Source organism: Vipera ursinii, assembly GCF_947247035.1.
Source record: "Vipera ursinii genome assembly, chromosome: 1".
NCBI lineage: Eukaryota > Metazoa > Chordata > Lepidosauria > Squamata > Viperidae > Vipera > Vipera ursinii.
Genome location: NC_139512.1, coordinates 180,411,833 through 180,426,875, shown reverse-complemented (window position 1 = coordinate 180,426,875; position 15,043 = coordinate 180,411,833). Strand labels below are relative to the sequence as shown.

General features: G+C 40.1%; 1 protein-coding gene across 1 annotated transcript in view; it reads right to left on the bottom strand.

The window, feature by feature from the left end:
* Positions 1-670: 670 nt before the first annotated feature.
* The window catches only part of CPS1 (carbamoyl-phosphate synthase 1), a gene marked incomplete at its 3' end in the record, with an annotated part of 173,698 nt that continues 159,325 nt past the window's right edge, over positions 671-15,043 (bottom strand). The window contains exons 35-38 of the mRNA XM_083354439.1: positions 9,541-9,600; positions 4,902-5,014; positions 4,095-4,224; positions 671-769 (exon numbers count right to left, since the gene is read on the bottom strand). Of these exons, the coding sequence (XP_083210565.1) occupies positions 671-769; positions 4,095-4,224; positions 4,902-5,014; positions 9,541-9,600 (402 nt within the window). The remainder of the gene's footprint in view (positions 770-4,094; positions 4,225-4,901; positions 5,015-9,540; positions 9,601-15,043) is intronic.

Below are 15,043 nucleotides of genomic sequence, written 5' to 3'. Positions count from 1 at the left end.
AGTCATAGAAGCTCTCTGAGTGTTTGGGACCTGTCAAGCTCTTTCAATACAATTTACCTCAAAGGATGATTGCTCTGGACATAAAATGAGAAATCCCTCTGCAAGTTGCCTTAAACTCTTGAAGAATAGGCAAGAATATAGATCTATTATAATTAACAATTTAGAATAATTAACAATTTAGAATATTAAAACTGTTACAGCAGCTACTGATTTTATTTTTTCACATCCTTAACCAATTTTCAAAGTATTTTGGAATTAAGCCAGCCCAGAGAGGAATAAAGTTAAAAAAACAGAACCTTTTTATTTCTGAAATATGTTGGAATAATCATCATCATGATTTATTTTGGTTGCCATACCCAAGTTGCAAAATTCAAATTACCCGTACAGCATAGAATTAGAGTTTTCTGTAGTTCTTTGTTGTAATATAACAGTCATCTCAATTCTTATCACCTGGATGTGGCAACCTTAATCTACCGGTGGATAAAGATGATGTTGATCATTGCTACCATATTGGCAGTACAAATCCAGTTTGGGAAAACTGCTGGCATAGAGTTCCAAAGCAGAAGATAAAATGTTGGGTGCAAAGATGTTAATTGAAATTAGGATTTGCAGAATAATAAAAAAAATCATTCAGGAATGGAATTTCTTCATTGCTGGGAGATGGTTTCTTCTATGCTGCAGTGCTGCTATTCAACCATCTATAGTGGAACAGGCTTTTACAGTCCAGTTTTCCAGAATAGTAGAGAGCTTCAGTGAAGAGTTTTGCTACCTAAAACCATAAAATCCATGAGGAGTGCAAATGTTTAACAAAACAAAGTAATAAGAATTATGCAAATTCCATCTAAGCATAATTTATACATTATTTTCAGCAGATTTTTCCATTTAAAAGAATCCATTGTATGGCTGATGCAAAAGATAATCCTTTCTGTGTTCAATTTACACAATAATCCTTATGGCTGAGTACTGGGAGAAAGGAGGAAGGACTGATTTGTTGCATTTATTACAACTAACACATTTGAAAGGTTTAAATAAAGTCTCCTTTGAGCTGAGCTGAATTCTTAGTGATTTCTGTATCGCTCTTCCTGGCACAATATGGACATAATTTCCCATCACTGTTTTATTCTGCCCCATCCATTCCCTCTCTAGGCTGCTCTCCTGGTATACCCTAATCCTACTAAATAGCAATAGCACTTAGACTTACTGTATATACCACTTCACAGTGCTTTACAGCCCTCTGTAAGCAGTTTACAGAGTCAGCATATTGCCCCCAATAATCTGGGTCCTCATTTTACCAAGGACCTTGGAAGGATGGAAGACTGACTCAACCTTGAGCCGGTGAGACACAAACTGCCAAACTGCTGGCAGTTGGCAGTCAGCAGAAGTAGCCTGCAGTACTGCATTCTAACCACTGTACCACCACAGGTCTTAAAGTTCTAAGCTCAGATCCAGTGAGCCAGGGATGCCACTTGCTTAGAACTGAGAGACTTCATTTGGGTTAAATCAAGCAAACAAAAGGTACAGTCTCTTTTTCCCAAAGGTTCAAATTGAACACAAAGTGGCAAACACATATATAATAAAATAATTAAAGCAATTGTTGAGAATTTGCTATATATCAATTACATCTTAATGTCAACCTTGCTAGATAGTCTAGACAGGAAACCCACCCGATTGAACTAATTCTATCTTATTTTGAAGTTACATCAATAGAATCCTGAAAGTCTGAAAATATATTTCTCCCCCTGTTGCCTTTATATCTCAAGAAACTAGGGAGATGTTTGCCATGTTCATATTCCTTTTCTGGGCTAATCTGTCTCTTGTCCAGCTGTGGCTGTTCCCTTGTCTCCTAAGCTCACTTCCCCGTACCATTACAATCATGCTTCTCTATATCATTGGTGCTTAGCCTGACACTACAGAATCTAGCCTGTGACCAAAAGGGAAAAGGGGATAGAATTCTCAAGAGTAATTATATTTACTGTTATGCTGTAGTGATGGCATATTTTCTTACTACATTTCAAATAAACATATAAATTACATTTTTGTTTGTAGGCTTTGTTTTCTCTGGCTCAAGTTAAACTATGAGCTGAATAAGAAACAAGATGTTTTTCAAGGGAAGAAGGGATATAGAAAGATATAAGTGGCATTGGTGAAAACTAATTTGTTTTCTGTTTTCATTTTTTATCACATACCCTTAATTCTTTGGTTTCTTTTTTACCAATTTTCCCTTTCTGAATTTTGCTTACTGTTGCTTACTCAGAAATGGTAGGATGTAATAGGTATATGGGTATGTATGTACACATGTACGTATGTATGTTTTTATGTTGTTATGTAGAATTCCCAACCCTTTTGCCCATTCCCTGCACAATGAGAAACATATTAGGTCTTTGCTAGCTAAGGATTCTTTACTAGTTCAAAGCATGTTCAGAGATTTTCAACATGAGCTGAGTTCAGCAGATGAGCCATAAGATGAATTCAGCCAATGAGCTCAGTGGAACCCAAATAATCTTTCTTTTTCCAATGCAGACGGAATGAATGATTTGTTTACCTATTTCTGCCCTTGATTTGCCTATTTTCCCATTGGAGAAATATTTATTACTGCATTCTCCAAGTTTATCATGTTAGTCCCCTAAAGGGCCAGGGGCCACTAGATGGCAGTTCAAAATTAGGGTTTTTTTATCTTTATGCTGCCATCTAGCAGTTTTATAGATCTTTGCAGCCATAATATCAGTTATCTTTTCTCTCCACCCAGCAAGTGTTCATCATTCTGGCAGGTTTCCTCAAGTGAAACTGAAAAGAGTTATAGTTTATCCTTTTTTTGGTCAGAGATCAAGGAGACAGGTAAAGCATCAGGCCAATGGGTGACTTAATTCTTTTTTCTCCTTTTGTATCGAGAAGATTTGTATTATTCTAGCATAGTGGTGTGGTTCTAGTTACTAGAGCCTAAAATGTGTACGGTATATTTTGTTTTTAACATATTGATCCATCTGCCATCATTGAATCAAAATTGAAAGTACTGTACTGCATTGAGAGCCTGATTGCAACACCATTACATCATGCTAACTTTCTAATTTTTAACAGGATCTATATTAGGAATCATGGCTGAGTAATAGGGCAGCTTCATCCCATTAAAACATTCAGGTTCATTTGCAAATAATGTGCACAACTAGCGATGTACTTCATTTCTTCTTTGTGGGGAGTGGAGGACATTGTTTTATTCCTTTGTTTAAGCAAAATACCGATTGCATTATGGTTTGTTTGGGTTGTTTTTTTTGCACGCTCCTTTTGGTTAACTGAAAAAAGAGCACAAGCTGATGAGATTCCCAGGATTCAGAAAAGGGGGGCGGGGGGGCAAAAAGATTGGCAGCCCATTTCAAATTGCTGGGGGAATTTGAGTGTGAAAGGTGCGCTACGTGGAAGTGCCCATATTGTCCTTTCCTTTTTTAAGTAGCGGTAGAGAAAGTGGCGCTGGCAGGATGCGGAGAGAGGAGAGGGAGGAATGATCTCCTTCCTGTTTCTTTTTCTCTCTGAAATGCTGATGAGCTGTGTGTGCACTGCCTGGAAGGACAAACACTGAGGGGGATAGAGAGGTCGACTGCTCTCACAGACAGCAGGAACTTAGGAATGAAGAAAGGGGAAGAGAGCAGTAACGTTTCTCCCCTGCTGCTATCGTGTGTCTTCACATACATTGTCTTGTTCTAATTATACCAGCAATTCTGTTAAATAGGCTGCTGTCATTAGGTCCCTGTACTGCCGCTAAGGAATAAGGCTTGGGGAAGAGAAGCTTTTGCCTAAGGCTATCCAGCAGGGAAGAGATCTCTGTGTCCGGTTTCAGTCTTTTTGCCATATCTTATGGATATGAGTTTTCTGAAAAGCCACAGTCTGCTCTCTCTTAAATAAAAATGATTTTAAAACTAATGGTGACAAGATAATGAAATGCAATACAGATTACCAAAAAAAAGGAGGAGAAGAAGGAGAAGGACAACCCTAACCCTAAAGCAATGAGCTGGCCACATCTAAAAATAATATGCTGCCAGACATTGATTAAGGCCTTCAAGTTGGGGTTACCCTGTGGGATGCAATGGGACTATAAGAAATACCTGTAAATTAGTGAGGAGAGAGATTCCACCATCAACAGCTGCCCTACGGATTAGGTAATTATCCTGCACAAACTTGGTGTCGTTGTTAGGAAGGTTAATTACCAAGTCTATGCTCCCATCTTTTATGAGCCTGAAAGGAAGCATAAATGAGATTAAGAGCTCAAATAAAGCTATCTCCAGAAATTCAAATGCATTTTTTAGAATTCCATCAATACAGGTCTTTGTACTCAGTTGGTAATTTTTTGAACTCTAAAGCTAGATCCAAAGGCATTAAAGCACCTTGAAACTGACTGCTTACAGACCAGATCAAGATGTTCTAATTTAAAAGCAAACAGTGTGAGACATAAGCACAGCAGTGTGTTAAAGCAGAGACGTGTCAAACTCATTAAGCCATATTCAACGCCATAAGAATTGTGCCTTAGTGTAGCCATTACAGGCACAACAGCCGTTTAAATTAAACTAATCTAGGATGATAGATCCATCGGAATGGCAGAAAAGTGAAAAAGTTGTGGCTTCTGCAGAGTTAACTGGATTCAGAGTTCCATGCTCCTGAGAGTCTGGAATCCACCTAATTTTACTAAGGAAGATAATAATTGGTAACAATATTTAAAAATGCTCAATAGTTATTGTTTGATACTAAAGGGGTAGGTGTGGGCAGATCAGGTAATACAAATCCAGTTATGTTGACCCCATTTCTCTGATGCAGAGTTTTAAAAAATGTCAAAATCTTACATGTCGTTTTCTCTCACGGCTGGTTCTAATGAAAGTTTTGCACTGTGAATATTACCAGTTTGTTGGATCTCTTACTGTCTGATTGGAGGAAGCGTGGACTCTGAGTTCTCCTTCGAAGGCCAGGCAACTGGAGATGCAGGTATGCCATTACTATTGAGCCATGCTGAAGTTGCTGGTGTAGCATAAAGCTGCAGAAAGAGATTTATGTACATACATGGATGAATGTGTATATGCTGTGTAATGATAAGAAAAAAGGTTTCATTTAACAGTCAATGGTAGTGTAGGAGATGGAGCAACTAAAAATCAATGACAAGCTTCCTATTGAGTTTTAATGACAGCAGCCTGAGTGGATATGAATCAGTTGCTGCCTTTTTAAAAAGAGTTATTGTAATATGGTTTGGAATGTCATAGACCCAAACCATTTAGCATAATTTCTCTCTCCTCCAATTAGAAACTGGATGACAGGTTACAGCACAGGTAAGGGAAAATAAACCAGAAAAAAATCCTTAGTTTTAAGGTTCAGCAATGAATTCCTTTTTTACTGATTTAGTAACAAACTATTGCCTTATTACGTCTACTGTTAGAAGTCTGACATTTGGGTAAGATAAAAGGATGCCACCATTGGATTAGTATCTCTTAGAACAGAGGCCTCCAACCTTTTCGGCACCAGGGACCAGTTCTGTGAAGAGAGGTTTTTCCACGGACCGGAGGGGTATGGAGGGGTTTCACATGCTGCCTGCATCCCGTGGATGGGGTTTTACTTGTTTGCATGGCCCAGTTTCTGGCGTGCTGAGGATTGATGCCAGTCCATGGACCAGGAGTGGGAATCCCTATTTTAGAAGACTGCTGTTCTCCTAGTTGGAAATCTTTATACAGAAAGATAAATCCTCTCCTATCCAAATGACCTGAAACTTGTAAAACTGCCTATTGAGTCCTTGCCACATATGAAATTTAGATAGTTCTACACGGTGCTTTTCTTAAAAAAAAAAAAAAGGAAAAGGTGCCGGAACTCACACTTGTCATACAACCCGCCTTGCCTAGCCTACAAGGTTCCATCCAAAAATGGTGCCGGAACTCCGTTCTGAGCGTTCTATGACAAAAAAAGCCCTGGTTCTACATATTATGTGTATTTTGGCTATTCATACGGTTTGAAGCTAAAGCAATGTGAAAAGTCAGCTATCTCACAAAAGGTTCAGTTACAAGTTTAACAAATACACACTAGCAGAATAGTACAAATGTGTAAGAAGAAAGCATTTCTTGCTGTTGGGCAGAATTCATTTGAAGATTTCATGAACAGTTTTTGTTCCAGGATCTGGCAGGATGTCAAGTGATAAAGGCTATCTGTTTCCATGCTGTATCTTCTCTAATAGGCACCATCCAATAAGAGAGAAAGAATCTGGATACCTACAGCTGTTGTCAAGAAGTTTTAAATCACACAGACTTTTCAGGAGAGAGAATAAAGTAAAGAACAATTTGATGGCTCTGCTATTTGCCATGTTTCTTCTTGTACCAAGGGTAACATGGATAGATGTTTTCCACTCAGAAAGCTGCTGCCTACAAAAAGAGGGTGATACAGTGGGGAATGACTATTGTATTTGTCCTCACTTCTCATCTGTGCTGTTTACATGTTTAAGCTGTGCAGCTTTAAATGCCAAAAAATATTTGTGGATTTTGGTCACCACAATGTTTTGGTCACCATGATGTAAAAAACATGTTGAAACTCTAGGAAAAGTGCAGAGAAGAGCAACAAAGATGATCAGGGGACTGGAGGCTAAAACATACAAAATATTGCTGCTGGACTTGGGTATGTCTAGTTTAATGACATGATAGCAGTAATTCCAATATCTAAGGGTTTGCCACAAAGAGGAGGGAGTCAAGCTATTCTCCAAAGTGCCTGAAGACAGGACAAGAAGCAATGGATAGAAACTAATCAAGGAGAGAAGCCACCTAGATCTAAGGAGAAATTTCCTGTTAGAACAATTAATCAGTGGAACAACTTGCCTCCAGAAGTTGTGGGTGCTTCAACACTGGAAATCTTTAAGAAGAGATTGGACAACTATTTGTCTGAGGTGGTGTAGGGTTTCCTACCTGAACAGGGTATTGGAATAGAAGGTCCTTCCCAACTTTATTATTCTATTCTACTTTTTCTCACTTACTGTATGTCTCTGGCAACATAACAACCTTAGCTGTGATGGTGCTGTTGTCTTAAGAGGATTACAGTGGCAGTTTAATGGCATGGCCAAGTTAAGCACTTCATTCACTGTCCATGCTATTGACAGCCAGTCTGGTGATCCCTGAGAGAAGGGTCAGCCTCAGGCTATTGGCCACTTCAGGCTAGTGCAGGCCTGTCTCCATGTATTCTCCTCCAGCATCATTTATTTCTTACACCACCAAAACACTAGGTTTTGAAAAAGCAGCATTGTCCCCAAGCAGGAGACCTCCAAAAAGCCATGGATAGGCTTGCAGGGGTTTAGTAGAGATAACTGGTTTGGAAAGAGTATGCAGGTAGAGCCACTTGTCGAAACTTGCCATTCCCCCCCACCCCCCTCAGCCTGTCTCCTTGCATCACTGTTGTGATTGTTGGATGAATTCCCACCAGCTGTTGACTTTCTGAAAATGGTGGACTGCAAAGCTGAACAAGATAGGAAACAAACACAACCAGCTTGTGAGCCCAAACAGGCAACCAATTCAGGACAAAGACTGACAGTGAGAATAGAAACTTTTATGCCGTTATATAGTTTTTCCCCCAGGTAGATATCAGTTTCATTCAGAGGTGAGCAGAAAGCTCCTGTGATTCCATTTATAGGGTAAAAGGAATATAATCTAAAGATGAGGAATAGATAGTGTATTGTCCTTTATGCCTGTGGAACCAAGATCTATATGTCAGCACTTAACAAGTGGACCTTGAAGAGCCAAATCAGGATTTTGTGTTTTACAAAACAGCTTGCAAGTAACTTTGGCACATCTCACTTCAGGCTTTGCCAGCTAGCACTATAATAGCTGATACAAAAGACTCTTATTTAAAAGTGAAAAGGAAATATTGATTGGTGTCAGAAAAGGACTTAGCCACCAGGCACCTCAGTGTTCACAGTGCTCTATTACTGCTTACAAAAATAAATGGCAGAAGGGCTAATTCTTCAATCTTGCCAATATAGTTTTTCTTGCTCTTAATAATAATGAAATCATGATATGTACATATTAGGAGACCTGAAGTCCCAGAAAATTGATAACATTTCCTATGCTTTCCTACCTTTAGTTACAGTTTACATGTTTCTAAACACATGTGGAACGTATGCCATAGAAGCAACATATTTAGCCCATGTGATATGCGCTCTGAGTGGGGAGGTTTGGATATCACCAAAATCAGAATCAGAATAGAGCTGGAAGGGACCTTGGAGGTCTTCTAGTCCAGGGCTTTTCAACCTTTTCACCCATTGTACCAATTTTAGGATATGGCAACATCTGAGTAGCACCAGTCGCCTAGCAAGATGTCAAAAACTTGATGATCAAAAAAAAAAGGAAAAAAGTGATGAAGCACAGGTAGTCCTCGACTTACAACAGTTTGCTTAGTGACTGTTTGAAGTTACAATGGCACTGAAAAAAGTGCCCCCCAAGCCACAGCCGAGCAAGACACCTGCCTGCTCGCCCCACAGAACTCTTCCTCCCGTCTGAGGTTTTCATTGTTGTGAGCATTTCTGTTGAGGATTCGCAGTGGGGGTGGGATGGGGGTGTGTTTGGTTTTTATTCCCCCCATCTGCTGGGTGGTTGCAGCAGGTTTTGGTCACTTCACATGACCCTGGGACACTGTGACTGTCATAAATATGAATCAGTTGCCAAGAATCTGAATGTAAATCACAAAGACCCTGGAGATGCTGCAGCATTCTAGCTGATCGGCACTTCTTCTGGGCTCAGCAGAAGCACTGGGATCAGCACCAAGCTCCAGCTGGAGCCTGGTGCTGATCCTGGTGCTTCCACTGAGCCCTGACAGCCCCAAAGAAGCACTGATCCTGGTGCTTCTGCTGAGCCCTGACAGGCCTGCAGCTCCAGCCATCTCTCACTCAGGTTTGTGAGGTGCTGCCACCAGTTCAGCTCATTCCCCCCCCCCGCTACCACTTTTCTAGGATGGTCACGTACCACCTGCCAGGTGCCAATGTACCACAGGTGGTACCCATACCACTGGTTGAAAAGTCTGGTACTTTGGAAAATGAATTGACCCACTTCTCTTTGTTGCAGCTTCTCAAATACTAGAATGCTGCTATTATGTCCTTCCTAGTCCTTCTTTTCTCTAGACTAGCCAAACCCAAATCCTGCAACCGTTCTTCGTATATTTTAGTCTCCAAGCCTTTAATCATTTTAGCTGCTCTTCTTTGTATTGTTTCCAAAGTCTCAGCATCCTTTTTTGTAATGCAATGACCAAAACTGGATACAGTATTCCAGATGTGGTCTAATTAAGGCTTTAAAAGGTGGTACTAATCAGGAAAGTCTAGTCAAACAAGATATTTGAAGCTGCTTACAGAATAAATCCAAAATTTGTTCATTCTCATTTACCCATGTATCTTACTGTTACCCAAAGTTTCCAGACTCTACTGTGTTTTTCACCTATACTCATTGATTTTTACATGAGGAGATGAAGGAGTAGAATAAAATCATTCTGGATGAGCCCTTAGCTAAGAAGTATAGCCATTCCTGAGCTCTCATACAACAAATAACCTACCTTAAAACCTTGATTATGCAGCTGCTGTACTTCATGAAGAAATTTTGGACGGAAGGAATGCTGAAAGAAAAACAAGAATCAGCTATCAAAGGAGAACATTTTTGTTCCACAGACAAACCAATCTTTGCGGTGAGGATCATTCACAATATACAGGAAATCTCTGCTTTTACCACAGGCTACATAGTAAAGCTATGTGTTAGTCTTAGACAGCTGCCTCTTCTTAAAATTGAATGTCATAGAAAGCTATACAATGCATGAGCTTTATTGTAGTTGGCAAGTTATTTTAGATTAATAAAGTAAAAAATACTGTTTGTTCTGCAATTGAAGTCCATATCTCACCAATAAGCTGGGTCCCACAAAGTCTTAACATAACACTATGCCTTTCAGGGCCTTATAACTAGATAACAGAACATTGCTTGGTCACTTCTTCAGGAAAGTTCATAATTCTGTATCCAGCCTAGCACCCACTCATCTCCGGAGCTTAAGGAAAGGAAGAAGACAAGGGAAAAAATGGGCAGAAGGGCAAGAACAGAGATTATATCATGTGAAAGCTCCAATTTAATTTGAAACCTTTAGTAGAAACTAACAAAAGTGTAAATCTCTCTCCTTTATAGTAACATCTGGAAACTTTTTAAAACAAAAGTTAAGAGCCTAAAGTGGCTAAAAATGAGCTTTATTTTAAACTGGAAGTGCCAAATGAAACAAGCTGTACTACAGGAATATGCAGGCTAGTAACAATTTTTTTTACTCTATGGTAGGAGGACAGTCTGCCCCTTTTTAGCATAGAAATGTTCATAAGCATGTACCACTGTGACGTCTTATCACATGAGACAGCCTCCGTACATCTTGCCCTACTTTATGTACCTATTAACTCCAATTTCCCCAAGAGGCCACTTCTGTTAACTATTGTTATCTGCACTACCTGGTGAAGGGAGCAGAAGTAAACTGGTATGGAAAATGGCTGGTGAGAAAATGAGAATGCAGTGCTGCAAACATAAAGGGTAGCAGGTTAGGGTTAGAGCTAGAAGGCACCTAGGAGCTCCTCTGTAATAATTATGGCTGTCTACTTAAGTAGTCTCACAAATACAAAGTTGTCATTTATTATTGTTGTCATTATCCTCATCATCCAGATAATTTTTTTATTAAGTGTTTAGCAAGAGCTTTCTACTATCATTCAGAGTTTCATAGCCATCAGGTCAAAGGCAACAGATGCTGACTTTCAAATTAAAGGCATTTCACTGCTGCCTGAGTTTTAACAAAGAGTCAGGATTTCAGAAAAGTATTCTGTTACTTAGATTTCTGGATTTGCTTTTCTTGGTACAGGTTTGCACTTAGAAACGCTAAAACAATAGCAAGAATTTGTAAAGGAAAATGAGCCAATTGTCAAGGGTCATTTCTTGAGAAGACATTTCTGCTCTCTAAATTAGGAGGAAAATATAAATATCTAACTAGACATGGCAGCTTCTTAACTTTGGAATCACTCTGCCTTTTGGTCTGGACTTTCATAGTAGAATGATAAACTTTTATCAAACATTATTGAACACTTATGTTATGTATTGTTATTAAGGGTTAATGTGTTTGATTTAAATGTGTCTCCAACTGTTTTGGAGGGAAGGTGAAGTTTGGATTTGAGCGGGAAACAAGGTTTTGATTTGATTGGTCGCCACCTAGAGGTGGCAAGTATAAATAGGTGTCATTCTGTCAGTTACTCTCAGTCCTGTTTATTCTGCAATAAATCGTGTTGTATTAAACCAGTCTGGTTAATGCCTCCAAAAAACCCACTACACAATAGTGGTGACGAAGGTGAGATGCTGCTAGAAGAGAGGGCAGAAGCCTACTCAAGTCTGAAGTCACTGGGTGTCAGACCAGGAACAAGACCATGTCCCCACCCTGCCTGTTCCACACTGGAGGAACATTCATCCTGAGGGATCCGTCCCCAGGATCTAGGCAACACAGCTCCTCTTGCAGCAAAAGGCAGTTACCAGGACCTCAATGAACACCTACAATAGCCAAGCTTGGCACAAGCATACCAGCAGCTGCCAGTCGATGATTCCTGTAGTGTATGCAGCTTAGCATACATGTGTGACAGCTACTGAAGGAGGCGCGGAGCTGGACAGCTCAGGGCAGGAACAGCGTTCAGCGGGAAAGCAGGATTTAAAGGGACAGCGTTTGGCGGGAAAGCCGGATTTAAAGGGATTGGCTGACCCACCGGCACGAAGCAGGGGTTTAACTCTATTGGCCAGGTATTCACCTGTCCAGGTATAAAGGTGACTGGTACCCTTTGTTCCTCCATCCTGGACCACGTTTCCCTCCTAATAAAGTCATGCACACTTGAAGTCTGAGTCTCTTTGATCCTCAAACCCGACACAACAATTCCACAGCAGAAGCGCAGACAATCATCATTCACAGACGATCGGGGCAGTATTAAGCCATCAAATGGCAGATGGTCACGAGGCCCCTATTGCATACTATTCCAGGACACTATCATCAGCTGAGAGGAACTATGCACAAATAGACAAAGAAGTTCTCGCTATTGTAGTAGGGATTAAGAAATTCCATGACTTCTTATATGGGCAACCCTTCACCATTTTCACTGATCACAAGCCGCTGCTTGGCCTTTTTATGACTGACAAGCAGACTCTACAGATCCTGTCACCACGGATGCTGCGATGGTCAATCTTTATGGCTGCCTATTCATACAGGTTAGTCCATAAGCCTGGCAAGGAAATGGGCCATGCTGATGCACTCAGCCGACTGCCTCTGCCACACAGAGATCCAGATCCAGCCCCAGCAGCTCGCATACTGGCAATCCACTGACAGAACACTCAGCCACGTTCTGAACTGGGTGTTGAGGGGATGGCCAGAAAACAGACCAGGTCCAGAATTCCAGCACTATGCTTAAAGAAAAGATGAGCTGTCAGACCACAAGGTCTGTGTGCTGTGCGGTAGCAGAGTAATTGTCCCGCTTAAATTGCAAGCTAGAGTGTTAAAATCTCTGCATGAGGGACATCCAGGTATGTTTAGAATGAAGGCACTTGCAAGAAGCTACTTGTGGTGGCCAGGCCTGGACAAGGACATTGAGGCTCAAGTAAGGAGCTGTCAGGTCTGCCAAGAGACCCAGCCAGAAATGCCTCAAGCACCTGTGCACCGCGGGGAGACCACGCAAGCTCCATGGTCTTGCGTGCACATTGACTTTGCAGGTCCATTTCAGGGACAGGTATTCCTCATTGTAGTGGACAGCTATCCAAAATGGCTAGAGGTAGTACCTGTCCAATCTATGACTACTGCCAGGACCATCCTAAAGACCATCTTAAAGACTATGTGCATCGAACGTACAGGAAATCACTTTATCCAGGGGGAAGGGGTGCTATGTATTGTTATTAAGGGTTAATGTGTTTGATTTAAATGTGTCTCCAACTGTTTTGGAGGGAAGCTGAAGTTTGGATTTGAGCGGGGAAACCAGGTTTTGATTTGATTGGTCGCCACCTAGAGGTGGCAATTATAAATAGGTGTCATTCTGTCAGTTACTCTCAGTCCTGTTTTTTCTGCAATAAATCGTGTTGTATTAACCCAGTCTGGTTAATGCCTCCAAAAAACCCACTACACAATAGCTTATAAAACACGTTCTCCTCAAAAGAGAGAGAGAGACAAATTACAGCAGTCATCAAAGCTGTCCTAGATGTCAAGACTGATTGAAAGTATGTGAAGTTGACACTCACTACTAAAAAGTGAGTTTATTAACTTGGCTTAGAACTGCAAGCTACTGGGGTTCTATTTTAAAATGAACATTCTCATTTCCTTCAACTTCCTTTTCATACAGTGTATAATTATCCTATGAATAGAGACTCCTCAAGTGATTTTGGTTTTTATGGCACTATGCCAGTTCAGTTAGTACTAAAAGCAGTATAAGCTTTCCCTACTGCACTTGTTAAGAGAATTTTAGCTGTGAGTTGAATATGGAATCAAGCAGTTTGAACAGAAATCAAAACATATTTCCTACACTCAAAATAAAATCTGCACCGATTAGTCAACAAACCCACCTTTGTGCACTTCCAATTATATTTCGTCCTGAAATCATTTAGATTTTTTTTCACAAGGATTGAAGAGTCTAGTTAATGGAGTGATTCATGGTTGCATCTCCTTCAGGCTCATGTTTCTTTTTCTAAAACCAGCTGCAAAAGCTGCAGCTTTTAGCAGAGGCCTGTTCACTGATGGGAAGGTGGCCTAATCTAACCTTTTCCTCCCGCATCACAAATTCAGCCTCTTTACAAGTTAGAGATGTCTTTTTAAAACAACTTATTTGGAACTCTATCCCTGTGTCTCTTCTTAATATGCCTCAGAATTTAGTGTTGTTTTTTAATTCTGATGCATGCATTATAAAATCTATTCAGAGCACGTCCCTGCATTGTACTGTACTCAGAAGCAGCAAGCTCATATTTAGTTCCTGCAGCAATATATCACACCTAGTTTACCTAACAAAGGATATAACTAACAACAAGAAGACATTTGACCATATACCATCCGGCCTTGGGCAGAAGGTTTTACTAGATAATCTTAAAAGTCCCTTCCAGCTTTTACATTTTATATGTGCCAAGTAATTAAGGAACAGTCTCTAAATAGTCAAGGTTTAAAGATAAAGCATTTCCTGCATGTTGCAAGCATGTTATATTTAGTATTACTGTACCACAGGGATAATACTGCTGCATGTCTTCCATAAACCTTACTAAATAGTCTATTTCGGAAAGATAATAAAAGAAATAGTCAACTAGTATGTTGTTTTTTTAAAAAAAATGTCAGGTTTTCCTCCACCTTCCTTTATCTAAACCAGGGTTCTTCAAAGTAGTCAATATGGACCCCCAAGGATCAATGGGATTATCCAAGGGGTTGTTATTGTTGTTATTTATAGTACTGTTAGTTAAAGTAACATTTATTAAATTATTTTCATATAATAAATGTTTGGAAGGTCAATGAACAATCTAAAACTTCATAAAGGATGAGGGTGAAGGTTCATTTTCGGAGCTTCATAAACTTCATAAAGGGGTTGATGAGCTGAAGAGTTTGAGGATCCCTGATCTAAGCTCAAGGAGCCCTGGTGGCACAATGGTTAGAATGCAATATTGCAGGCAGACTTGGCCCATAGCCTGGAGTTCGATCCTCATACAGCTCAAGGTTGACTTAGCCTTTCATTCTTCCAAGGTCAGTAAAATGAGGACCCAGATTATTGGGGGCAATAGGCTGACATTGTAAATTGCCCAGAGAGTACTGTAAAGCACTATGGGCCGGTATATAGATCTAAGAGCTATTGCTATTGGAACCTAAATAGAAATATCTTCCCAATTCAATTAAACTGAGTCAAATTGCTTGCCCTTTTGGTTAATAATGCTTTACAACAAATTAGGGCAGAGCATTAATGTATGTTTGCTGTAAAATACATACTTTAGTATACCCTCTTCCCTCCCATGCACTATCATGGAAGGGAAGAGAGAATATTATATCTTAATAA